At 44.5% G+C, this 26345-nt stretch overlaps 1 protein-coding gene across 8 annotated transcripts in view; it reads left to right on the top strand.

Annotated features, from left to right (window-relative positions):
- The window catches only part of fryl (furry homolog, like), a 73498-nt gene that overhangs the window by 29649 nt on the left and 17504 nt on the right, over positions 1-26345 (top strand). For 6 of the 8 annotated variants that reach the window (XM_086224575.1, XM_086224576.1, XM_086224573.1 and 3 more), the window contains 37 exons: positions 2285-2493; positions 3179-3232; positions 5264-5403; positions 5499-5595; positions 6085-6164; positions 6492-6572; positions 6746-6914; positions 8041-8133; positions 8231-8329; positions 8875-8976; positions 14815-14918; positions 15007-15115; positions 15241-15327; positions 15410-15581; positions 15666-15798; positions 15883-15990; positions 16093-16330; positions 16447-16623; positions 16708-17141; positions 17773-17980; positions 18185-18309; positions 18395-18452; positions 18549-18640; positions 18735-18907; positions 19007-19167; positions 19252-19362; positions 21105-21259; positions 21373-21472; positions 21577-21745; positions 22649-22917; positions 23004-23144; positions 23230-23398; positions 23493-23577; positions 24974-25086; positions 25536-25686; positions 25771-25874; positions 25988-26170. In XM_086224575.1, coding sequence (XP_086080701.1) covers positions 2374-2493; positions 3179-3232; positions 5264-5403; positions 5499-5595; positions 6085-6164; positions 6492-6572; positions 6746-6914; positions 8041-8133; positions 8231-8329; positions 8875-8976; positions 14815-14918; positions 15007-15115; positions 15241-15327; positions 15410-15581; positions 15666-15798; positions 15883-15990; positions 16093-16330; positions 16447-16623; positions 16708-17141; positions 17773-17980; positions 18185-18309; positions 18395-18452; positions 18549-18640; positions 18735-18907; positions 19007-19167; positions 19252-19362; positions 21105-21259; positions 21373-21472; positions 21577-21745; positions 22649-22917; positions 23004-23144; positions 23230-23398; positions 23493-23577; positions 24974-25086; positions 25536-25686; positions 25771-25874; positions 25988-26170 — 5164 coding nt within the window. In that variant the 5' untranslated portion in view covers positions 2285-2373. The remainder of the gene's footprint in view (positions 1-2284; positions 2494-3178; positions 3233-5263; positions 5404-5498; positions 5596-6084; positions 6165-6491; positions 6573-6745; positions 6915-8040; positions 8134-8230; positions 8330-8874; positions 8977-14814; positions 14919-15006; positions 15116-15240; positions 15328-15409; positions 15582-15665; positions 15799-15882; positions 15991-16092; positions 16331-16446; positions 16624-16707; positions 17142-17772; positions 17981-18184; positions 18310-18394; positions 18453-18548; positions 18641-18734; positions 18908-19006; positions 19168-19251; positions 19363-21104; positions 21260-21372; positions 21473-21576; positions 21746-22648; positions 22918-23003; positions 23145-23229; positions 23399-23492; positions 23578-24973; positions 25087-25535; positions 25687-25770; positions 25875-25987; positions 26171-26345) is intronic. The other 2 variants (XM_086224578.1, XM_086224572.1) reach the window with 1 other exon arrangement.

Here is a 26345-nt window from a genome sequence, read left to right as displayed (position 1 = left end):
GTGTTCTCGTTGTTACCCCCCGGTCCTGTAAATACTTGACAGGCAAACCGGTTTACATGCTGCATTTCAAGCACTCGTCTGCCTTTGATTTGAGTTTGAACTTGAAAAGGATCATGACTTCAGTGAGCCACGACAGTTTCTGGTTTAAAAAAAAAAGAAGGAAGATGCAACAATCACTTGTTGCAAAGATTTGTGAAAGGGGGGTGTGTGATGTTTTGAGGGAATGACAGTTCAGCATGCCACAAATGTCTGAGGAAGAAAGAGAGTTTGAGGGAGGGTTTCTTGGCTCAGAAAAGGGAAACTTGTTTGTTTTTTGTTGTTGTTTTTTCTTCTTTTTCCTCATTTTGTAGTCACAAAAGTGCAGTGTTAGGGTGTGCGTGCCTGTGAACCAGTCAACAATCCAGCTGGCCTGGGGTGGGAGAGAAAGGAAGGATGGAAGGGATAGAGGACATGGCACTGATTGGATATTGGGAGGAGCTGGCTATGTGACATCATTGGGGGTGTTGGTGAAGCACAGTAAACAAAGAGGGAAATGCTTGAAAGGCTCTCTGTGCTGCTGGACAACACCACCACCACCACAACACAGCCAGCACTTCATACGCTGCCTCGGCCTCCACCCCACTTCAGTCTGCTCCATGAGATACAGCATGAAATATTCATTTATGATTAATTTATTGATGAGTAAATTCATGGATGTCTCATTGAATTTGTCTGGATTTTTTTTGTGGGAATATGAATTGTGCAGTATTTATTAGTAAACTTCACAAAGCCGCCATCCCCCCCCCCTCCCCCCGAGCACCCCATGATGAACTGGATTTTGCTTCCTGAACTCTTTTAAAGCTGCAGGCAGGAGCCTCTCAAGTTATAATAGAAGCTCTATGTTGACACTCCTGCAGGGCACATGAGTCTGTATGGCACATTTCAGCCAGCCCTCCTATGAATTCTTAAAAAAACTGGAAATTTTTTTTTTTTTTAAAAATGCTTGAAATATGCACAAATTATTAAATCAAGCTGAAAAGTAGAGTCAAAGTTAATAGGAAAATCTGGTATAATAAAGTGTTACAGTGCACGGTTTTCTGGGTTTTGCTTCAAAGGAATGCTGCATATTTTATGTTTTGCATCTCCATTTATTGGCATGCTGAACAAACCCTCTTCACATGGAACCAAAGCTCTTTACAGAGAAACTAATTACAATGAACTCAAGTAAGCAGGCAAAGCCAAAGATAATTCATGACAAGCAACTTTGAACCAAGAGGTAACATCGTCTCAGGTCTTTGCTGTTCTGGATGTTTGTTTGACATTTGAGCCGCGGAGAAGCCAAACGCAGTTTCTCTATGTTTAGTTTTGCTTGTGGGATCAGCCAGGGATCTGGATCCAGCTGACCCAGGATGTCTGCAAGGTTCATTTCAGGTTAGAAAAACTGGACATAATCTTGAACCTGAACCCTGGCAGCAGCACCCTGGATCTGCTGAAGCTGTCAGATATATTTTATAACAGCTTCTCCAGATTACAGTTTGACACCAGTCCTCAGGTCCTGATGGTCTTTTTTCAGGTGGTCAAGTACTCTCATGTGGTTTCATTCCTATTCAACTCTGTAAGGATGAAGGGACCCCCCCCCCCCCCTGCCCCCGAGACCGATGCCCTTCCTAGTGAATCTCACGATATTATCGTTTGTTTGAGTTGTACCTGTTCAGCTTTGCATGAACAGCATTGTTGAAACAACTTGTGTGCGTTAGTTACTTCTTCTAGCTTCAGTGTACAGATGTCAGCCCTCATCTTCGGAGAATGAGTTGGACTGGTTCCGTAGATTTGTGGGATGATTTTGGATCGAATGAGAATTGCTCGTCTTTCTTAGTATTTACGTCATGGCTCTGTCATGATTTTGCGGCACTCATTTACCTGATGTGCACAAATATGAGGTTTCCTGACCTTCACATGAACTTGGCCAACAGAATGAGGCCCTGCTGTGTTTAGATTCTTGAGTCTGACGTAAAACCTGAAAATAGTGTCGTCTGCTTTTACGTGTCATGATTGTATGATTGGTTGTGCTTCAGCTTTGTCACATCGTGGTTGGTGATGATTTAGTTTTTTGTTTTGTTTTTTAATTGTCATTTGAAGCTGGGATCACATAGAATACAATTTCCCCTTTTGATTAATCCTGAAGCCATATTACAAAGTCTGACCCTGTTTCCTGACATTGCACACTTGTTGTCCTCTGTCTGACCTCACTGCTCTACTCCCACTGTATTATTGCCTAACCTCTACCCTCTGTCCTCTTTTACAGCTTCTGCACCAGTCAGCAGCAGCGTGAGTAGACGCCGTGCCCCCTCCTCGGTGACTCCCCTCTCGTGGGAAAAACACAACATCGTCGCCATGTCGAGCATCACCATCGACCCCGAGCTCAAGCCCGGGGAGTTTGTCATCAAAAGCTTGTTTGCTGAGTTTGCTGTGCTGGCTGAGAAGAAGATTGAGATGGTGATGGCTGAACCGCTGGTGAGAAGGGCGGGGGGGGGGGGGGGGGGTGTACGCTAGTGTCAGGCAACAAAGGAAGTTCAGTTCAATGCTCAACACGTGGTACGGATAAGACTGTGGAAGTAACCTCCCGTATCTCTTTCGCAACTAACTGCCATATCTAAATCTGGAAGGAGAGGCGTGTCGTCTTTAGCCACCTTTACACCACCTGGCACAAGTGACACAGTGCTTATTTATTTATGCTCACACGTAGCTTTTTACCACTATTTGGAAGGGGTCTCAATCATATATGAAAACAAATCCAGCATGAATCAGAGCTCAGCCAACAGGGTGGTGTCTTGTTCTACAGCATAAATATGTCAGTGACTATTGAGACTACAGAAGCTGTCCAGGACAATTATCCTACCAACCATGTAGAAGGAAAGAAAAGTGTTAAGTTTGAAGTGGCGCCTCCGGAGTGTAACTTTGTACGTTTAGTAACTGCAGTTATGCAACAAAAATCACCTTCAGGTGGTGCTTATTGGTTGGTTTTCTGCTGTAATCTGGAGCTGTGGAGATGCTAACTTCTGGGATGGCCTCCAAAGATAGTTTTGAGTTTAGGCAGCAGTGTTCCTCCGTGACATAAATTTTGGCTATTGATTGACAGCAATGTGAAATTGTGTCGGGACAGTAACATGCTAATTCTCTCTTTCACTCTCTCTCCCAGGAGAAACCCCTGTCCCGATCCCTCCAGAGAGGCGAAGATGCACAATTTGACCAGGTCAGTTCAGATGCTGCACGAACCAGCAGGTAAAACCTCCATGTGCTGGTGTATGAACACTTGACCAGCAGCAGTTCTCTCCCACTTCTGTGTGTGTGCACAGTATTTGAATCCCCAGCTCCACCCAATCAATCCCCCACTCAATGGCCCGTCTGTCCCTCATCTGTATCTGCTGCAGAACTCTATACAATGGGCCTGCTGCAGAGTGCTTTGTTCAGCACAACACAAAGCCAATGAGGATATGGTCCTATAGATCCAGCGGTCCCAATTGTGAGTGAGGGAGAGAAAATGGGTATAGAACGCAAAAGTGAAGTGTAGAATCGCTGTGTCATCTTCAGCAGTAAATCAGCATCGGGTGCTGGAGTGTATCTGCCTGGCGCCATAAGGACAGAGGGAGCGGTTGCGTAACGCTCCTGGCCAGCATCCATCATCCACCTCCCACTTGCACGTAGACTTAAATAGGTTCATGCTCACTGACCACCTCATCTCATGGTTTATGTATTGTCTAAAACTTCCCACTGTACTCTTGACTTGCTCTCTGGTTACTACTTAATTAGATTTGTTGTTTTTCTCCAACACCGCCGCTGCTGGTAAACAAAGCTACCAGGCTTGGAAACTCACCTTCCACTGTGGTTGGTGAATTCCAGATTTGACCTGTCTGGTTTCTACTGCTGCAGTGGCGTGTAAACACTCAGGCATGATATTTGATGTGAATCGGTAATTTCAGGTATTTACAGTGGACTCCTGTTGTCGCACACGTCCATGCTACTCATACGGTGGTCAGAGGTCACAGTTCACGCTGTTGGTATTATTGAAGCATTCCAAATGCATCAAGCCAGGTTATCATGAACAGTTAAGTTATCTTATATTACACTTAGAGGCCATAGTCACCCCCACCCCTGAGGGAGCTGGGACAGCCTGTCGTTCACCAAGCAGTAAAATGTAACGCAATAACAGAAAATGCTCTGCTTGTTTGTGTTTATATTCATAACTCTTTGCATACACGCCACTTCATATTCTCCCCACAACTGCATCCACCGGTCCCCGAGTCTCAGGAAGTAGACACCCAGTTACACCCTCAGCACAGATGCACACTCAAGCTAGCCGCGTTTGTTTTTAACCGTTTGTCACCAGTTACTGTTGTACGCTGTAATTATACATCAGATCATGTGTCACCAGCGATGGCTGCTAATTTCCAGTGAAAGACATGGCATTTCTCACTAATCTTTTAACAATGAATTCACCTGACATCATCATTGATGTCATCAAGCAGTGTCTTATTTCTGTGGTCTTGCAAATGAACACCACAGATCCATGTGTATAATGGAGCAGCTCAGTCGGGTGGATGTGCTCAATACGCCACCCACCACTACCAGTTGGAATCAATAGCTACAGAGTGTCACCCTCTAATTGAGAAAAAGTCTGCTGGCCCTGTGTGCTGCTCTCTTATCTCATTTGTGCTTGTGGGGCAGAATTCGGAGCAGTGAGCGTCCACGCCAGCCTCAACCACGGCCGTGTCTGGTTGTACCTTACAAACATCCACTTGGGCTCTAGGACAAACTGAGGTCAAGGTCCCTGTGACCTCACCAATCATTAGAAGGAATTGTACACTAAAGTATAATTGGACAAAATGATGAAGTAAAAATTTGTAATATCACAAAGGTTAACTGTGACATCATACCATCTTATCGTCATCATTCAGAGCCATCACTTGGAAGGGTGACGTCATTTTTTTCACTTTTAGTTGGTTGATTGTAGACACTAAACTTGGGCGTCCATCTTGAACCTCTGGTGATTGTCTTTGTGGTTTAGGATGTGTGTGAAGCATCAACGTGGTTAAATTCTCATCGTCTTGATTTAAACTCCAGCTTCCCGGGTTGGTTGAGTCATACAATCCCCAGCCTGTAATTGGAGGTTTATTAACATATTTCACTGGTATTACATTAGCTTGTCAGGAAATTTGTACAGACGAGGCTAAATCTAATAACAAAGGGACCAGGTTGATCTAATGTGTGTGTTATTGTTTTCCAGTTAATAAGCTCTATGAGCTCAATAGCAGAACACTGTTTGCCCTCCCTACTGCGCACACTGTTCGACTGGTACCGCCGGCAGAGTGGCACTGAAGATGAGTCTTACGAGTACAGGCCTCGCTCCATTACCAAGTCCAAAGGGTGAGATGCACCATCTCTCTCTCTCAAACAAATCATTTACCTGCTTACATTTTTGTGTGTCTTTTCTTGTTAATGCTCCCTGTCCTCTTTTGCAGAGACGAACAGCATCGGGATAAAGATTACCTGCTGGAGAGGAGGGACTTAGCCATAGATTTCATTTTTTGTTTAGTGTCAGTGGAAGTTCTCAAACAGGTGAGCAGTCCTGACTCTTGAGGATGTTGATTGGTTAGTGCCCACATGATGTGACGTCCCAGTTGGGTTGCTGAGTTCATGGGACGCTGGTGTTAACTGGTAGATGTTTAAAGAATGGCAGGAGAAGTAGAGTGCACAGTGTCGTCTTATCTGCTAGCATGAGGTTGTACATGTGATTGATTTTTATTCTACATTATTTAGCGCTGGCGTTATTTGCCTATTTGTTGTGGTACAGCAGAAAAGCACTGTGGTGTTAGTGAGTTCTCTCCTCATTGGGGGGTCTAATGAATAAACACACTGGCACCAGGCCAAGCCCCAACTCAGTGTGTGTCTTAAGTAGACGGATGGCAACATTCTGAAAGCTGATCCTTGGAAACCAGAGCGAAGTTGTCCTTGGCTTTGCTCCTGCAGAGAGGGTAATGACTGCTCGCTATGAGGAAGACTATCAATGCTTCTAATAAGACTAACCATTCAATGTTTGCATCACAGATTCCTCTTCATCCAGTGCCAGATGTTTTAGTACATGAAGTTCTGAACCTGGCATTCAAGCACTTTAAACACAAAGAGGGGTAAGTGAGCATAAACACACAGATAAGCCATTGACGCAGATGAATAACACATGAATAAAAAGTGCTGATGAGTTTATTCTGCACTGTGCGGCACTACAGTGCTGCTTTGGTCATTTATTTATGTCTGGATTGTCTGGCTCTGGCCATTTTATGAACTCTTTGGAGCACAAATGACCTTTAGTCTGCCTCAGCTAAGCACACTTGCAAAAACCTCTTGTGTTATGCATATTTTTGCATGTGTCATAACTGATAAAGTTCAACTTTCTCCACAAAAGTGTTGCAGATGGCTTTTTATTGACTTGCTGGCATATGCTTTATTACTGACAGATACTGTGGGCCCAACACTGGCAATGTGCACATCATTGCAGACTTGTATGCTGAGGTCATAGGCGTTCTCACACAGTCAAAGTAAGTTGTTGGAATTTAATACCACACAACACTGATTAAAGCGTTCACAATTTGTCATATTCTGAGTCACCGTTTTCTGCTTCTCAGCTACATTTGTGTTTATGTATCTGTGTGTGTGTGTGTGTGTGTGTGCGCGCGTGTGTGTGTGTGCGCGCGCACGCATGTCCGCTCAGGTTTCAAGCAGTGAGGAAGAAGTTCATCACAGAGCTGAAGGAGCTCAGGCTAAAAGAGCAGAGTCCTTACGTAGTTCAGAGCATTATCAGTCTCATCATGGGCATGAAGTTCTTCCGGGTGAAAATGTACCCCGTGGAGGATTTCGAAGCTTCTTTCCAGTTCATGCAGGTACGTTCTCCAAGTTTATATATGCATGTGTGTCTGTGTGTGGCTGATAAGGATGTTTGCTAAATTGCACCAGACAGTTTTTTTTTTTTTTTTTTTTACTGCTCCTCCTTTGTTCAAACTCAGCAGCTCGTTGTAGCACCGGCTCATAAAGCCAGTCCGATGAGTAACGATCAAAGGTGAGCTTTGCCAAATTTGTGTGCGCGTTTCAGATTTTGCCAAGAGCCGTAAGTGGAACTTTTCATTAATCTCTGCACAGTGGTTAAAAAACTGACCCATCACGCTTTGTCCTCTCTTAACAGTGTTAACAGAGCCCACTGTGGTTTATGTCCTCCACTCCATTTCACTACATATCTTGGTTTCCACCAATATGATGAGCTTTGAAAATCAGATTAAAACAGCAATAATGGATTCTTTGATAATTCATGTCATACACATGAGGCCTCCCTCGTGAAATGCTCTTGCACACACATTTGATCTTTAAAAAATGTTGTTTTTTTAGCCCTTAATTAAGTCTTATAGACAGGATGTGAATCCTGATGGATATTTGAACTCATTGGTCCTGACAGCTTTTATGTACCCCTTGTAACTGTCAATCCTTAAGACTTTAATAAAATGAGCATGCAATAGATGTCAGGAACAAATAGCCATGGGGCTTTGCTTCCTGTCTGTCAAGACCAGTTTACACCCAAGATTCACGATGAGGCAGAGAAGTTGCAGTGGTGTAAACTGGTCAGCCTCAGCTCACCAAATCGCCACTGACACGATTCACTCGTCTAGTCGCAGCCGTGTAAATGGCAGGCGTCAGGATGTGGCCGACCGTCTAGTTTCAAGTTCATCCCCTCCTGAATCTTTGGTCTGACCTGGCCATTAGACTGAAAAAAGATGGTGTTGAAGAACAAATTTGCGCATGAGGACAGTTCTGTGTTTGCTGTAACAGATGATGAAGCTCTCAGCACAACACTACAAACACAGAGTCCCTCTCCTCAGAGAGGAGGACAGAGGCAAAGCCGCACCTCTGGAATGGGAATCATATCGTGTAAAATAAACCTGGGTCAGAGTTGGGAGGAAAAATCCCCTTCCGTTGTGCGCTGCTGCTCATGTGAGACTTGTGTGCATCTTTTCTCAGGAGTGTGCCCAGTATTTCCTGGAAGTCAAGGATAAGGACATAAAGCACGCTCTAGCAGGCCTCTTTGTGGAGATCCTCATCCCTGTCGCTGCTGTGAGTAACGTTTTAAAGCCTCTTCCCCCTCGCTATGCTGACGAGTCCCTGATGTGATCCTGTCATTTGGAGATGGTAATGATGCGCTCATCCTCAGGCGGTGAAAAATGAAGTCAACGTGCCGTGCCTGAAGAACTTTGTGGAGATGCTGTACCAGACAACATTTGACCTTAGTTCCAGAAAGAAGCACTCTTTGGTATGAAAATATTCTCTTTTCTCCATTCTTAAAACTCCTCTTTATTATTTCCCCTCATTTGCATGTTTTTCTACAAAGTTCGGACTAAAATACAGATAGTGATATTTCCCTTCGAGACCCAGAGCTGTCTTGGTTTGCTGTTTATCTCGATGATCTTTAGCTGTTTGAGAGACTTTGTATCACCACCAGACTTCCTGCTTCTCTCCAGGACTGAGGGATCTCAGCAATGAGTTATTTTTAATGTATTCTTTCAGCATTTTGAGTATGAATCAAACTGGGATACTGACTTTAAAATAGATCTCAAAGCCATTCTGCTGTTCGAGCCTCTGCTCGTGAGGACCGGCCTTTGTCACTATTCCTCCTCAGACCCGAGAGAATAATCGCTGCTTTAAGGCCACCTTGTTTTTTGTAACGCAGATTTCACAAGGAAGTGAAGACAAATTTGCAAAGCTAAGCTTTGAAAAAAAAAAAAAATCCCAGACGAACGAACAAACAAACTCATTCCTTGACTGTTTTGACGCTGACGCTCCTCATCTCCTCCCCAGGCTCTGTACCCCTTGGTGACATGCTTGCTGTGTGTTAGTCAGAAACAGTTCTTCCTCAACAACTGGCACATCTTCCTCCAGAACTGCCTCTCGCACCTGAAGGTAACACCAGCCTGAACCTTTTAAACCCCAATCACCTCTGAAGAGTGGTACAGTGACTGCTGTCTGCAGACCCCAGTGTATTAAGGACACAGCGATTGGCTTGATGATGCCTAATTCAGTTTGAACCTCCCGGGTCTCATGACTCATGTTATGAAACCTACAACCAAAACAGAAAAGAAACGTACAATGACATTTCGCTGTTCTTGTTGGCCGAATGACATCGAATCTAATAACTTTAAAATGCAAAGGCATCAACATCATGACTGCACAAAGGAAATACGTTCTTGATGTTGTGATTTGATCGTGATGAAACGTAATAGGAGAAGTTGTCATGGTGATAAAGAGCGTGCTCTGTGCGTCTGTCTAAAGATCATAATGTACTTTCCCTTCCATTATCAACAACCAGATCTGGGCAGGAATAGCACTTGATTTGATAAGGTAATAATGGAACCTTTCTTTGGTAAAAACAAAAGTGGATTTTGTGCCCAAGTGAAGGAAATAAAGATATTGAATCAACGATTATTAGGTGTCGCTTGTGACCACTTGTGTGACCACTTGTGTGACCACAGGCGCACGAATAAACTTCAACTGTGAAGCATCTTTGAACCTCAGAAATATTCGGGCTGAATCAAATCTCGGGCACCTTGCATATAAACTCAAGTGCTGTTTTGACTCAGGTCTGTCAATGACTTCAATCGATCAATCGATCAGTTACAAATGGATCCGATCTACCTTTTCACTCCCCTGGCCATCATGGCGCCTGTTTAACCCTCAGTCTTGACTGACCGAGTCACCGATCGTCAGAAGAACTCGCCGACTCTCTTTTCCATTCAACATTGATTATCCCTGTGGAGACTGTGTGATCATGTGGTTGACAATTCCTGTCTGAGTCTTTGTGATGATGATGATGATGATGATGATGATGATATCAGGTTTCCAATGGCCGTCTGTCTCCTCAATGATCCTGTCCAAATATTCTCTTTCACCGTTGTAATCTTTTTAGAATTCCTTAGTTTGAAACTCTGTCTCCTGATGGCTGGTGACGAGTCTGTGATTGAGATCATCCGCGGAGGTCGTGTGATGGTTGGCGTGTCGTGACGCTTCCAGTGATTTTGGGCTTCTTGACCTTCTATTGATTTTAACCCTGCTCTGGAGGATTTTAAATGAGAGGACCGTCAACCAGATTCTGTGAGGTCACTGACTTTGAGTAGAGGGCTGAATAACGGGGTCATCACAATTTTGAATTAATTTAAGGTCATACTGTGTCATATAGACCTCTATGAATATTTATTTTTATTCCAGAAAGCCCTGCTGCAATATATCAACTCTCTATTATGCTACCAAGTTACATAAACCTGCCACTCAAAGAATGATGTTTCTGGCGGGAAAGACAGACATGTGACCACTTTATAGAGGAAATGAAGGAAGAAATATGGAGCTCGCATATAGATAAAATAAATAATATGTCAGAATTGAAGAAGAGCTCCACCTCCAGGCAAACAGCACACCAGCTGGAGACCATTTGTCAGTTCGTTCTTCCATAATTCCATAACACAATTACAGCAGTCACGTGTAACAGTTAAGAGCTCACAGTTGTACTGAATATTCCTGCTACAACTTGATTATCATAATATGACAGATTTACTTTTCAAAGTGGGTTTGCATGCAACATGACATGCGTATATGCGCTACATGGGGGGGGGTAATGCGATTCTTTGCCCACAGTGGTAATATCTCATTCCAGCAATTCTGCAACTGTACTTCAAGAGGACAGAGTGCTGCAGGCTTGTTTAATTTTTGTAGGCCAAGTCAGACGTTAGCATCCCCATGGGCTCCCTCCAGCAAAAGCAAGGTGATTTTTACATGAATACAGAAATGAATGTCTGAGGAAGACGCAAGTGTATCAGGTCATCTTGATGACGACACTGTTACTGCAGTCGCTAGAAGAACGAAGCGAATTCCAGGTCGTACACAAACTACAAATTCTCGACTCCAACATCAGCACAACTAAACTCAGCAAGGTGACGTTTAATGTCCTCGACAAACTCTGCAGTCTCCTTCAGACACTTGTTGTCGACTGCTGTTTTTCATGATTGTGACATCTCCTGATTTATTTTGTGGTCGAACAAAATAACTTAAGCTTGTGCGATTTGCAGACCTTATTTCAGGCATTTAACCAAAAACCCATAAAAAAAAAACATAGACTGTGAGAGGCGGGAGCTGAGTGATGCAGAGTTTCCTGTGTTACTCTATTCAAGCACAAAACATCAGGATATGTGCGGGACAAGGAAAAAATACCCCTAAAAAGCAGGAAAGTGTGTATTTATCCACTTTATTTTTGCCACTTTTTTTTTTTTTATAGACTGAACTAAAACGAGTGGTAGCTCTGTAACTCTTCAACACCCGTAAGCATCATAGACAACTTGTATGTCAAGTCAAATGCAGCAAGGGGAGGGTTTGTATGATTATACAACAGCTGTTCTAACAGAACTATCAATGTATTTGACACTAAAATGACACATCATGATATGCCGGTATTGGCATTTGGTCCCAGCCAGAGTACCAGAATAGATAAAGAGGGAACATATGTGAGCGATTACATCATTTTCCTGAAACCTGATCGATAATGGAGACAGCAAAATTTATTACAAAGCGAATGAGACGATCCTGCATGGCTGTACAGTTCGATCCCAACAGGGTTAAAATGCAACAGTTTGCTTCTCCGAGTGCTTGTCGTGGATTTGAATGGACTGCCGCTGAGTTGGGTGTCGCTGCTTGTGGCTTTCTAGGTGAACGAGGCTTTTATGTTTGTGTTTGCTCGCTCTTTCCCGCCATTTCCCTTTTCTTCCGTCCACTTCCACGTCCCTGTGTGTGTCGCGTCCGCTCTTCTGTTCATGTGTCTTGTCTCTGTCTGATTTACAGACCACAGCACACCTCCTTTAGTTTATCTTTTGCACTGAAAATATTTTTAAGATATTTCTCACTCGCTGTGTTAAATTATGTAACTTCATACCAGAAACAGATGGACTGCTGCGCTGTTTACTAGCATGCCACTGAAGAATCCACTGATAAATTCCACATGTGGCCTGCTAAAACAGTTCATTGTGTTTCATCTCTCTTAAGTAGTCGTGATTTATTTGCTATCCCTCTGACAAGAGTGAGGATACCGTCACCTGCTCTTGTCATGGTTGTTTAGGTTAATTTTGTTTTTTGCTTCTAACTTGCACGTGCCCCTTCCCAAACCCTACATTCTTTGTCTCCTGTCATTTGATCTTTTTCTCACGTTGACTCGCTCCAGATGCCGTCTAACAACAGCATCCGAAAGCAGATTGAGACGCTGCAGGTGAGTTATCGTTTGTCAGTGACTGACCAGGTGGCAGGGTGCTACTGTGCTACCGGCCCGGCTAAAGGCTTAGTGGGACGTAGATAAGAAGCTGCTTGTACTGTGTTGTTGAGCTGGTCTGTTCTTCAAAGCAGTGGTGATGACTCTTTGTGCTGCTAGTCACATAGTTTAGGCTTTTACTGTAGATACAGTATATATATGTATGTTTGTATGTACAGGGATGTGTGATTTATCTGTCAACCAATGGGCAATTGTTCTTCCAAGATAAATATCTTCGTGAAGACCAATAATTAGGCCTGTTACAATTTTGTATTTGTTACATAAATAATTGCAATAAACTATATTATGGCCATTCAAGACCATTTTATAACACTGATATGATAGATAACATGAATATAATAAGGCTATCTTCCAAAGCCATGACTCCTACTTGTATTACAAAGTTGATTCATTTCTTCTAACTGGATGAGGATGCAGCCAGAAACACTGAATGACGACAGTGTGGCGTTCAGGGCTTCAGCCGCAGACGTGCATCGTACGTCACTGGCAGTCGTTCCTCACTTCACAGTTTACAGATGAAAATCCTCTTTGTCCCAACATGAATCCGTGGGAGGGTCTATGTTCATTCCTCATCAATAGGCTATTTTAATGACCATGAAAGCCCTGGGTTGGTCATGTGTCAATTTGTGAAGACAAAGACATGAGAGGAGAACGCAGTTGACGTTCTAATGTAAACGAACACGCATGTGATCACCATGGGCAAAGTAGTGTTGACGTCCGCCAAATTATTGTGTTCCTGTTTCTTTTTTTCAGTTATAATAAGTTACTGTTGTAACAGGCCTACCGTTGCTATACAACCGGACATACAGAATTGGACAATCCAGAATTATGCATCCCTAGTATGTCAGAGGTCATAGAAGCACGACGACCCTCAGCTATTGTGGACCTTGGTGTGCTAGGCTACTGGTAATAATACCTAGTGTTTTCCGCAGGGTGTTTGTAATGCGCTGGCCGGCAGCAGCCACTTGTTGTTGCCTCTCTCCATTTCACAATCTGTCACAAGCTCTGCAAAACCTGACACAGTCACTGTTGACATTGGGGCTGAGTATTGATTTGTTAAAACGTGGGCGATGTGTGACTGACAATTCTGTTGATGTGCACAGCACTGAAGTGAAAGTGTGTGTGTGTGTGTGTGTGTGTGTGTGTGTGTGTGTGTCTTGTGGGTTACTACAGATCAAGCTAACCTCAAGTGTACGTGCGTGAAAACACAAAGATCGTGTTCCCAGCCATTATTCATGTCACATATCTACTGTTGTATTGATTAGTGAACTTAAAGCAGAGAAGTTTTTAATTTTTAAGCAGTTGGCATTTATTTCCTACCATTTACCACAACACAATTTTAATTTGCCTTCAATACCAAAGCTATCGAGTGCATCTGTGTGTGAATGTGTGTATGGGGAGGGCTGAATGATGTCAACCACGTGAGGAACTTTTGGTCGGACAAGAAACAGCGGTACATACATGTGTTCCAGTTACCACTTATTAAATCCTACATTAAACGATTATTCAATTTGCTCAGAGACAAAAGAAAAGGATGATGATGCCAAAATAACCTGGAACGTCATCTAAGGTCAAAGATGGGCTTTGCTGTGTGACTGACTTTGTTGGGCTGCAGATTGAAAAAGCCATGTGGAGTAAAACGGGAGCACAATCTCTCGCTCACTGCTCCAAGGCTTTTACGTGGATTTAGTTGCCCAGGTTTTGATATATTGCTCTCTGACATCTCTCACCACCCTCATACTTGCATGCGTAAGTCGAGCCAGATGGTGTGCCCTACGCTCTCCTGTTCCCTCTCAGTAAAGGTTATGTGTGCCAATCCGGGGGCAGGGTCATGCTGGGATAGTCTTTGTTGTCAGACTGTCTCTTTATTGTAAATTATTACAAAGGCGTCACAATTTTTTAAATGGCTTAATTGGTTAAAATGTGTTACACGTTTGGTCCTTGTTAAAGAGTGTGTTTGAGGGGTATTGCTGATCAGTGCTTGATGTCAAGCCACAAACCATGTTGGTAAAGTTGTCATATGAAAGTCCACATGGAGCAGGACCACATGGCACACGTCTGGTACCATATATAATGTCTCAATGACGTGGGAATGTATCAGAGGTGGTTGGTTCAGATAATTCCTGAAATATTGACCATATTTGAGCAATTCAAAGATGTAATTGTTTTATTAAAGTGAACTGATTTTTTAGATATTAGACTCCCTCAGTAGCGGTCTCCATACTTTCTTCTGACATCAAAGTATTATTTTACAGTGTTTTCTATTTATTACTCCATCAGTAAATGACAGATTTGAAATCCTGTGTTAAGGTGGTGTCTACATACATTTTCCTAGTTTAAAAATGTTTCTCCTACAATCTGATTAGCTCACAGGTAGGTAATGACATTGTCATAATTAGATAGAACATCTCATGATATTTGTTTTACTCCCACAGAACAAAGACCCCAAAATGTCCCGCGTAGCACTGGAGTCGCTCTACAGGCTGCTATGGGTCTACATAATCAGGATCAAATGTGAGAGTAATACTGTCACACAGAGGTCAGTCCCACAATCCACTGCACACTAACCCATCGGATGTTTCAGCCCCGCTCTTTGTTGAGTAGTTTCACTGTTTTTCTTTTCCTAGTCGACTACTCAGCATTGTTTCAGCACTTTTCCCCAAAGGCTCCCGCAGTGTGGTGCCCAGGGACACGCCCCTCAACATCTTCGTCAAGATCATCCAGTTCATAGCTCAGGTAGCCTTTATAATAATAATAATAATAGGACTTTATAATGACTGACGTGAATTTCACAGCTGATCCGAAGATGTGGGCCGTCTATCTAGTAGTGCCTGATTTGATGGTCTGTTTGGTCGTCACAGGAAAGACTGGACTTTGCTATGAAGGAGATCATCTATGACCTCCTGTGTGTGGGCAAGTCTCACAAAACATTCACCATCAATCCAGAGGTAAAGAAGATCTCTGCCTTCTGATATTGTTTAAGTGTCGGCGCTCCTCCTTCTCACCTGTCACTTATTGTTGGCCTGCCAGAGGATGAATATCGGCTTGCGAGCTTTCCTAGTGATCGCTGACAGCCTCCAGCAGAAGGACGGTGAGCCTCCGATGCCTACGACGGGGATCATAATGCCCTCCGGCAACACTCTGCGTGTCAAGAAGATCTTCCTGAACACCACCCTCACTGATGAAGAAGCCAAGGTTATAGGTATGTCAAAGAGTCCTGTTGCTCTTGTTTCTGAAGAATGTCAATGAGGTGCATTTTAGGTAATGATGAGCTGGGTGTTTCCAGGTATGTCACTGTACTACCCACAAGTCAGAAAGGCCTTGGATAACATCCTGAGGCACCTGGACAAGGAGGTGGGACGCTCCATGAGCATGACCAGTGTGCAGATGTCCAACAAGGAGCCTGAGGACATGATCACGTATGTCACATCAGACTGGCTTCATGCTGTTGTTGGGTGTGTTTTTGAGTTGTGGCAGGTTTCCATCACTTGTTGCTTTTACAGAGGGGAGAGGAAGCCAAAGATCGATCTGTTCCGCACATGTGTTGCTGCTATACCAAGACTGATACCGGATGGCATGAGCAGACAAGACCTCATTGAGCTTCTAGCCAAGTACGACACACCCTTCAGTTGAGATGCATCACTGCACAGTCCACTACAGCTCAGGTGGTCTGTTGATGTCTTTCACCATCTTTCTTTTGTCTCCACCTCCAGACTGACCATCCACATGGACGAGGAGCTGCGTGGTTTAGCCTTTACTACTCTTCAGGCCCTTATGGTGGACTTCCCCGAGTGGCGTGAGGATGTACTCTCAGGGTTTGTCTACTTCATTGTCAGAGAGGTGACGGATGTCCACCCAACACTGTTGGACAACGCTGTCAAGATGCTTCTGCAGCTCATCAGCCAGTGGAGGCAGGCAGTGCAGAGCAGCAATAAGAGCTACGATGCACAGGTTGGTCAAGGAAGCGGTCAAGACTATGGACTCTGTGCAATCCTATTTTAGTACTCTTTTAAGTTGTGTGTTAAATGTGTTAAAGTTCTGAGTGATTATGAAACTCTCTCAAACAGGGTTCCAGCAGCAGTCATTCTCTGTCCCTGGAGCGCACTCACTCCCTGGGTGTGCTACATGTAGTGGAAGGTTTAGCGATGGTGGTGCTTTGCAGCTGCCGTCCAGCCACACGCCGGCTGGCTGTCAATGTCCTGAAGGAGGTCCGTGCACTGCACACTGCACTGGGCCTTGGCAAGGTAATGGCGCTCGTCTCCAACCTTGGCAGTGGTGTCGGATGAAAACCTGGTGTGTTTATCACATTTGTCTCTACAATCTTACAGGGAGATGAGGAATTGGCCATCGATGTGATGGATAGACTGAGCGCATCAGTGTTGGAGAGCTTCATTCATCTCACAGGAGCTGACCAGGTAGAAATACCAGGACTTACCAACACAATAGCACTGTCCACCGATCCTCTGAAACTCAGGTTTTCTTCTTCTCTGCAGACCAACCTCCTGTACTGTCCCAGTGGGATCGATCTTCAGACACTGGCAGAGTGGAGCTCATCTCCCATCAGCCACCAGTTTGATGTTGTGAGCCCCTCACACATCTGGGTGTTTGCCCATGTTACTCAGGGCCAGGACCCCTGGGTCATCAGCTTCTCCAGCTACTTGAGGCAGGAGCACCTACCCAAGCATTGCCCCACTGCCATCAACTACGCCTGGATGTTTGCCTACACCCGCCTACAGCTTCTGTCTCCACAAGTAGACATCAAGTAGGTTCCCTCAAGCCTCCAGTGCTTGAGGTTTGTTTGTGCATCCACATGCCATTGTGTGTGGAGTAGGCCTTCCTTCTGAGAGGGCCAGGTGATGAAGTCATCATCTCTATGTAATGTGTCCGATAGTGAACTGAAGAGCAAAGAACAAAACATAATGTGACAATGAGTTTTAGAGATCGAGGTTAGAGAAAAATCAAGAGGCTGTGACATAGTAAACGTGAACATACCTCGCTGAACTGGAACGTAGCCATGAGACTCCTAGAGATTCCCTACAACAGATTCTTACGTAACCTCAGAATATAAAAAATTAAAAGATGTAGATTTAACGCTGGCATAGTCTCCTACAAATGTGACTAACCAAAGAGCAGCAGTTGAGAAGGTCAAGAGCCCTGGAGTATCTGCAGCCTCTGAGCTGCTGAATTCTGTGTTGTCCATTGCTGGACTTGTTGTCAACAGTGGATCTGGAAGCTTTAAGAAAGAGCATCTACATCATGTGAAAAACACCAGTATTTATATTTGCAGAGTTGTGGTTAGTCCTCCTTCGTCAGTACATGGAAGCCTCTTTGTTCCTGGGTCTCAAGTGCTTCTGGTGGTCTCATGGTTGATTTTTTCGTTTGTCCACCTGCAGTAGCCCCATCAATGCCAAGAAAGTAAACAGTCTGAACAGCAGTGACTCCTACATTGGTCTTTGGAGGAACTACCTGATCCTCTGCTGCAGCTCCGCCTCTTCCTCCCCGCCCATGTGTTCCTCATCCTCCACCTCTGGCTCCGTCCGCTGCTCCCCGCCTGAGACGCTGGCGTCCACGCCGGACAGCGGCTACAGTTATGATTCAAAGGTTAGGAGAAGCTCTACAGCTAAAAGTACATTCACTCATATTTAATATACAACACTTAAAGGTCTGGGAACAAAGGCTGAGCACGTGTAAAGATTTAATCCTACTGGAATTGTGTATGTAAGACTCAGAACTTACTCTCCTAAAACTGCACCAGTGTTTTTCCATATTGGAGTCATGACGTTGCTCTCTCTGTGTATGTTCTAGATTGTGGGTTCTCCCTCCCCCTCCTCACTGTTTAAACACATTGTTCCAATGATGCGCTCTGAGAGCATGGACATTACAGAGTCTCTTGTGTTGGGGCTTGGCAGGACCAACCCCGTGGCCTTCAGGTAAACACCTCGCCACATAATACCCGGAATGTTCAACATACCCGAGTTGATTTACCTTGACGACTGTAACTTTCCTGTCGTTCAGAGAGTTGATAGAGGAGCTCAATCCCATCATAAAAGAAGCTTTAGAAAGAAGACCTGAGGTAAGTGGGGTGATGATGATGATGATTCTGTATCAGCAATTCTGTGTTAAGCAAAAGACATAAGACTGATTTACAATGGGACTCTTTGCTCTGCAGAACATGAAGCGACGCAGGCGTCGTGACATCCTCAGGGTCCAGCTGGTCCGGATATTTGAGCTGCTGGCAGATGCTGGGGTCGTCAGTCAGATGTACATTTTCCACTGCAAATCTTCCCACTGTAACAAATGTATTAGCTTGTTTGGTTTCTGAAAACATTGTCTTTGTTGTTGTTGCCTTTTAAAGAGCCAGCGGAGGATTGGATGGGGAGAGCCACTCTCTGAACAGTACGCTGCTTGAGTACGTTGATTTGACCAGGCAGCTGCTGGAGGCTGAAAACGACAAGGACTCTGACACATTGAAGGACATTCGATGCCACTTTAGCGCACTTGTGGCTAACATCATTCAGAATGTTCCAGGTATCTCTTCTTCTCATATTTAAGTCAGTTCAGCTTCTTGTTTTTAAAGGAGTGTTTAAAGTAATAAACTGGACTTGTGATTGTCTCGTGTCACTGCAGTCCATCAGAGAAGGACCATCTTCCCCCAGCAGTCGCTGCGACACAGTCTGTTTATGCTCTTCAGTCACTGGGCTGGGCCCTTCAGCATCATGTTCACTCCCCTGGATCGCTACAGTGACAGAAATATGCAGATCAACCGCCATCAGTACTGTGCACTAAAGGTACACTCATGCACACGCGCTCTTTGTTGTGTAAAAATACCAACTGTACCTGGTGATGCACTGACAGGTGTTTCAATCGTCTAGGCCATGTCTGCAGTGTTGTGTTGTGGACCCGTAGCTGACAATGTCGGCCTCTCCTCTGATGGCTACCTCTACAAGTGGCTGGACAACATCCTGGATTCTCAGGACAAGAAGGTGAGGGAACGTTACACAACATTATACACATTTGACCTTCACTCAAGTTATCGTTCATGGCCTGAATATTTGTTGTGTAGAAGAGGAAGATGGCAAACCCAAATTTACAAAGACTAGACAACCCTAGTTGAGGCCAGACCAAGATATATCCCACTTGGAGTGTTGATGAATAATGTACAACAATATCTGTGTGTAACCGATCCTGTTAGTATGCAGTATGAAATTGGAGTGTTTGCTTTAAATGTATAGATGTATTCTGATGCCGATACACAGACGTGTTATTCATGTGACATGAGTTTATGTCATGGTCAGGATAGCTGGAACACGGTAGGTCGACACGCTGCTGGAGCAGAAGCAGTGTAAACCCTCGAAGAAATGCATTTCAGTAACCACAACAAAATGATTCAATGTAAAAACAAGCGAGAGGGCCCAGTGAATATTTTGAGACACAATGGCAGGGAAAATATGCTAATAATGCTGAAATGGCTGGATACATTCTGGCTTTAAAGTGAAATTAAGCGTGTGTTTTTTTTCTCCAGTCAGGGTGTTAACAGCAGTGCTTGACTTGTTTCATAGTTTAAACTGTGGTCATTTTATCTTGATGACACTTGCATTTTTCCGTCCTCACATGAAGCGCTTGGCTGAGAACTGTCGGCGAGTGCAGAGCCTCTCCAGTTTGCTTAGCTGTACCCGCTCGCAGGAACTCACATCTGATGTTTAACCACAGCAGAGACATTTGAGTCAGCAGGAAACCTCAACATGATTCACCTGTGTTAAGACTGAAACAAGACCATATCTCACCAACGCAACATCAGTGACCTGTTCAGTCTGGCCGTACTCCCAGCCAGCAGACATGGCATTTTAGCAGTATTTTGCTTCTTTTCACTGGACAGTCAGCTTCACCCACGTTGCAAACTTCTCTAAAACTCTACTGCTTGATTGGACGTCTCTGTAGTGGCTAAAAATATCAGCTGTGGTGCACAAATGCCAGGACTCGTCAGCTCGTTATCCATTCTCTGACTCATCAGGATGTCAGTGATGTCAGCATCCAGCCTGCTGGTGCCACCCCAGCTCCTGAAAGTGATTCTTTCTGCGACTTCTCACACACATGCATGTTCCAACAATGTGGAGTCACTCTCTCACTCACTGAGACGGTCTGTCAGTGGGCCCCTCACATGTTGGTACGGCTGCTCCCTCCGGCCACAGCCATAAAAGAATGGCAAAACACCTGCTCTTCCACTTTTACCCTGGGTCATCATATGACATCATAGTATCCATGGTGATGCTACCAGAGCAAATATAGCATTCCTACTTTAATGAGCAGGGTGTTTGTGTGGTTCTACCTCAAGACTTTCTGAGCATAAAGCTATGCACCACAAGCCCAAAGCTTTAAATTGGCGCCCCACAGTGGTGTCCAGAGGTACTGCAGTCTCATTCAGCTGAAGGCAGACATGATAAAACATGGTAATTTAAATCAAAGTTAAGATTGAATCTGCATTTACAGAAATAACGGTTCAACTGCAGACTTTCCTTTCCATGTCAGAAAAAAATGTTGAATGTGATTTTACGGGTATAAACACGCCAGCTCACATGGTCCTTGGTAGAGCTGTCATTTGAATGTTGGTCAACTCTTTTGCAAGCAGCAGTATATTATTGTTTCAGCTCTATAGTGAAGGAAGTGGTCTGTGTGGTGGATCCTGGAGCCTGTGGTTTTTAAAAGTGTCTGGATGATTCTACGTTAGGTTCACCAGCTGGGTTGTGAGGCGGTGATGCTGCTGCTGGAGCTGAACCCAGACCAGAGCAACCTCATGTTTTGGGCTGTGGACCGCTGCTACACCGGCTCCCGTCGTGTGGCTGCTGGCTGCTTTAGGGCCATTGCAAATGTCTTTCACAACAGGTATGAAACGTTCACAGCTGTAATCTTGAACACGTCTGGGACATTTGTGTTTGTTCTAGTGGAACCAGCTAATTCCCACTGAAAGTGTGTGTGTGGTTTGTGTTTTCCCTTAGGGATTACCAGTTTGACACTGTGGTGCTGCTGAACCTGATTCTGTTCAAGGCAGCTGATTCTTCCAGGGATATCTATGAAGTGGCCATGCAGCTCTTACAGGTAAGTGTCTGTTTACTCTCACACGTCCATGTTGCTCTGTGGTAGGAACCTCCATGTTCTTGTTCTCAGATGACCTGATGAATGTTTCTGTGTGAAATGAACAGATACTGGAACCCAAGCTCTTCCGTTACGCCCATAAGTTGGAGATCCTCCGAATAGACCGTATTTTGACCCCTCCCTCGCCGCTGCCACACCTCTACTCTGTGTCTTACTACCAGCTGTCTGAAGAGCTTGCCAGGACTTATCCAGAGCTCACGCTACCCATCTTCTCAGGTTTGCACCGTGGCAGCTTGTCACAGCTATTAAGTGTGTGGAGTTGTTACATTTACTGGAAGGTCTCAAAGCCTTTTACCCGTGACTGAAGTTATTTCCCCTCATTTCAGCATAGTTAATGAAGTTTAGCCATGCTACTGCTCTCTGGTAGGCTAACTCCCAGTAGTTGTGCCACTGTGAATTGGCAGCCCTGGTTGCCTGTGGACTTGATGAGATTGTCCACATTATCAGCTCTTTAGCTGCTGTGTCTTTAGTTCCTCGCTCGAGAGAGGAAAATCCTCTGAAATGTTCATCATCCAGTGTTGTTAGAACTTAGCATTGGATGATGTAAAGAAACAGGACCATTTCACTGCCCAGTGCTGTGTTTGACTGAAAAAGAATTTCAAGACTGAAAAAAAGTTACCCACCAAGAGCCATCGCCACCCTGAACTCTCACATGTGACAACCGCAGCCATCAATATAACAATTAATGTGCAATACATCAATCACTGTCACTGCTGCTGCTGTTCTCTTCTGAATACTACCTCAATCATTCTTCCCGGGCAATGTGATACATAATCACCTGAGTATTAGGCACCCTGTGCTCTATATTTATTCTGTGCAATACATTTATAGATTTTTCTTTCTTCTTTTTATATTCTCAGTATTTATCCTCTTATTTTCATATTTTTATAAAAAAGGCAATTAAACTGTCTCACAAGATTTCATCCTGTACTTTATACTTACTTGTACTTATTCCTTTTTAACTATGTTTGCACTGGAAATTGTACAACTGTCTAATGACAATAAAGGGGCATTCTATTCTATTCTATTCTGTTCTTCTGTTTGGGACAAAAAGTTGTTGAAAAATGTGATGATGCGCTCAAGTCATCTGTATCCTCCTTCCTCCTGTCCTCACTGCAGAGGTGAGCCAGCGTATCCAGACAGCGCACCCTGGTGGTCGTCAGGTGATGTTGCACTACCTCCTACCCTGGATGAACAATGTGGAGCTGGTCGACTTCAAACCCACAGCACGGCGAGCAGATGATTGCTGCAGTGGTGAGGATGAGGAGGAAGCACATGATAGGGAGATGATGATGGTCAACAGTCGCCGCTGGCTCCACGGAGAGGGCTGGGGGTCTCCCCGTGCAACAACTATGGTGCTAAACAACCTCATGTTCATGACGGCTAAGGTGGGACAGCTGACTTATGGAAACAGTATGTTGTGTTGGGGGAAAAAACCTTATCAATCATTAATCGTGACATGACATTTTTGCAGTACGGTGACGAGTTTGCTTGGTCGGAGATCGAGAACGTATGGACCACGTTAGCAGACAGCTGGCCAAAGAACCTCAAAATCATCCTGCACTTCCTCATCAGTATGTCAGGAGTCAACAGTGACCCCAGTCTCTTGCCCTACGTGAGTCACAGCACATTTATATGAGGCAGTGCGTCACTCTGTCCTGCCCCGTCGTCCTCACGTTCCCGACCTTGTGTGTCCTCAGGTGAAACGAGTGGTGGTTTACTTGGGCAGAGATAAGACTATGCAGCTGCTGGAGGAGTTGATGTCTGAGCTCGAGCTGATGGATCCTGTTAACTCAGCTGTCACTCATATGGACAACCCCCCCTATTACCGCATCACCTCCAGTTACAAGATCCCCTCAGTCACCTCAGGTTAATGAGCAATGCACCTGGACTAGTTCCCAGCTCAGGTCACGAGTCCAATTTTAGTTCAGGGCCTCATCGTGTCTCACGTCTGCTCTCTCAGGAACAACCTCCAGCAGCAATACCATGGTGCCAGGAAGTGAAAGTCATCACGACAGCAAGATCAAAGATTCCAACATGGAGGACAGGTATGAGCTGCAGTACCGCCGCAGGATTTAAATGCTGTCTGTTGGCCGTCGGTGAAAACCGCTGCAAACGTTGGTCTTTCTCAGATCTTCTATAGTTGCGAAGACTCTAACTGGTCATGAACTGATATTTTATAAAACAGACAGCGATTCTTAATATGAATTTGACTATGATTATTGATATGTGTTATGCAGAGTTCAACCATTTGGTTTACAAAATAAGATGTGTTCAACTATTTTGACACTGATTAGCAGGCGCTATCCTGCACCTGTTACCGTCACTTTGAACTTCTGCAGGATTCCCTTTCACTCGGTAAGCTGTGGACAGTCGGTGTATGCTTCCCATACGGAGGCTAGATGTTGGTTTTGATTTGGTCACAAAAATTCTTGTTGGCAGTGGAAACTGCGTTCCAAGTCCAACAACTCTCAGGTGTGCTCCACAAGTTGGAGCTTATCAGCCCTCATGTAGCTTTAGTGATTCTACTCAAGCACTGTCAACCAAACAGTGTACAGGTTTTATGATTTTCCTTAGAGACTTTTGCAAATGTTCTGTGAGGAAAGAGTGTTCAGATGCAGTGGGTTAGACTACAGCTGTTGGCCCGGGGGGCTGAGCTACGCAGCAGGCTCCACTTATCTTACGTGCCCTTATGTGATTTTACCCAATCAGATGGGTCAGGGACGAGTGGTACCTCAACCGTGCTTATCAGCTGGCTACACAAAGCAGTTGGCACATGTTTATGTGCCCGTTCACATGAAAGGGGTGGAGCCTGGACTAGATGCCTAGACACCAACATGGATAGGCGGCAAGCGGCGTCTTTCAGTCAAGATGAACAAAATATAAGCCGTCACAAATATGAGAGAATATAAATCCGTAAACCAGACTCAAAGTAACACAGCTGCTTCAACCACAGCAGAAGGAGAGCTGCAACAAATAGAGCAGCTGTGCAAATATGTAAATTAATATAGTTTTAATACCCCTGTTAATTGGCACAAGTACATTTGTTCAGTATTGACATGAAATAAACGGGTGGCGTCCTTCTTTCAAGTGCAGCTGGGTCTTAATTCATAAACGTACCAGTTGTGAAGAAACATGGCGTGAGAGTTTAACTCTGTGAGAATTGGACTGAGATCCATCAGAGTGGCCTCAGGAGAAACCCTCCCATGATCCGCCCACTGATGTCAAATTATTATGGGTGAATAGTGACTACATTGACCCTGAGATGTGATCGATCAGCGTGCGGAATTTGGATAGGTTTCGACCTTGCATGGTAGCAAGTCTACTTGCTGGCCTGCAGCATATGTGACCGCTGACCTTCCGACCTTGTTTCCTCGGACAGGACCCAGGTGCTCGTCATTGTTGGCACTGTCCCTGTTTAAGTCAAGCTTGTGTGTTTTGCAGTTACACCCACCTGGATATCTACAGTGGTCTGAACACAAACCTGAACCGCCAGCACCACCGTCTGGAATCTCGTTACAGCAGCAGCTCTGGCGGCTCGTACGAAGAAGAAAAGAGTAAGAACAAACTCTTTGCACAGCTCCACTTGTGTGATACTTCACCCAAAAAGTGAATTTGTTTCCTTTGAGTCCTCAAAAGTAGATCTTGAGCGACCAAATATACTTTTTCCAGCCCTTCTTCCAGATTGTTGAAAGAGCCAGCCACATATCTGTAGATTGAAGCTATTAGCCAGCTACTGCTGGCAAAGACAAACTTTTCAAAACACCCATTGATAAACTCTCGAGCTCATCGTTCAGTATGATCCACTCCTCTTAGTCCAGCTTTATGCTCAGTAATCCACAAACACTTTGTATTAACTAACACTACACTTCCTGTTAAACTTGACCTTGAACAGGTTGTTTCTACTAAATGTACCAGCTGGTTAGCTTTTTGGGTAGAGTATCACTTTATCAGCATCTTTGTTGCAGACACGCCTGGTGATCACCTTTTTTTTTCCCCCCACCAGGTGACTCTATGCCACTTTATGCTAACTGGCGTTTGAAAGTGATGGATCACAACCGTCCAGAGCCTCTCCCCTTCCCCCCTACAGGAGGCTGCTGGTCTCCTCTGGTGGATTACCTGCCGGAGACCAACGCCCCTGGTGTACCTCTCCACAGGTACACCATGCGCCTCACTGACCCTCCCTCTCCAGCACACTATCCCTCCATCTTGTAAAACAGCTCCTATTTTCTGTTTTTCAGATGTAACATTGCAGTCATCCTACTAACAGACCTCATTGTGGACCATGGCGTCAAAGTGGAGTGGGGTGCCTATCTTCACCTCTTGCTACATGCAATTTTTATAGGTACCTCACTTACTAAACCCTCAGTTGTAAATGTGTGTTCTGACATCTTACTACTTCTACATCTTCACCTGCAAACATGACATCAGCTCCTCCTCTTCTGCGTCTTCCTCCAGGGTTTGATCACCAGCATCTGGAGGTCTATGAGCACTGCAAACGTCTATTACTGCACCTGCTCGTGGTGCAGGGAGCAAATAGCGGCGTTCAGTCTGTTGCTATGGTGCTTTTACGCAACAGAGAATACAATGACCCCAAAGTCTTGACTGTGAAGCCAGTGACACCAGAGTTCAACCTCACAGGTGGGGAGCTTTAGCGTCAAAAGAAAAAATGGACAGTAGTGAGTTAAAGTGAATTTATTTTGAATCAAAGCATATTTTACCAGAAATATACTCCTAAAGACACACAAGTCATATCAGCTGTGTATTTGTTTTTCTTGTTGCTTAGAAAATCCAGAAAGAAAGAGAGAAATAATGT

Source organism: Aulostomus chinensis, chromosome 14, assembly GCF_037954235.1.
Source record: "Aulostomus chinensis isolate RoL2024-O1b breed Wild chromosome 14, RoL_Achi_v1.0, whole genome shotgun sequence".
NCBI lineage: Eukaryota > Metazoa > Chordata > Actinopteri > Syngnathiformes > Aulostomidae > Aulostomus > Aulostomus chinensis.
Note: the sequence above shows the minus strand (reverse complement) of the source record. Positions and strands in the feature narration are given on the sequence as shown.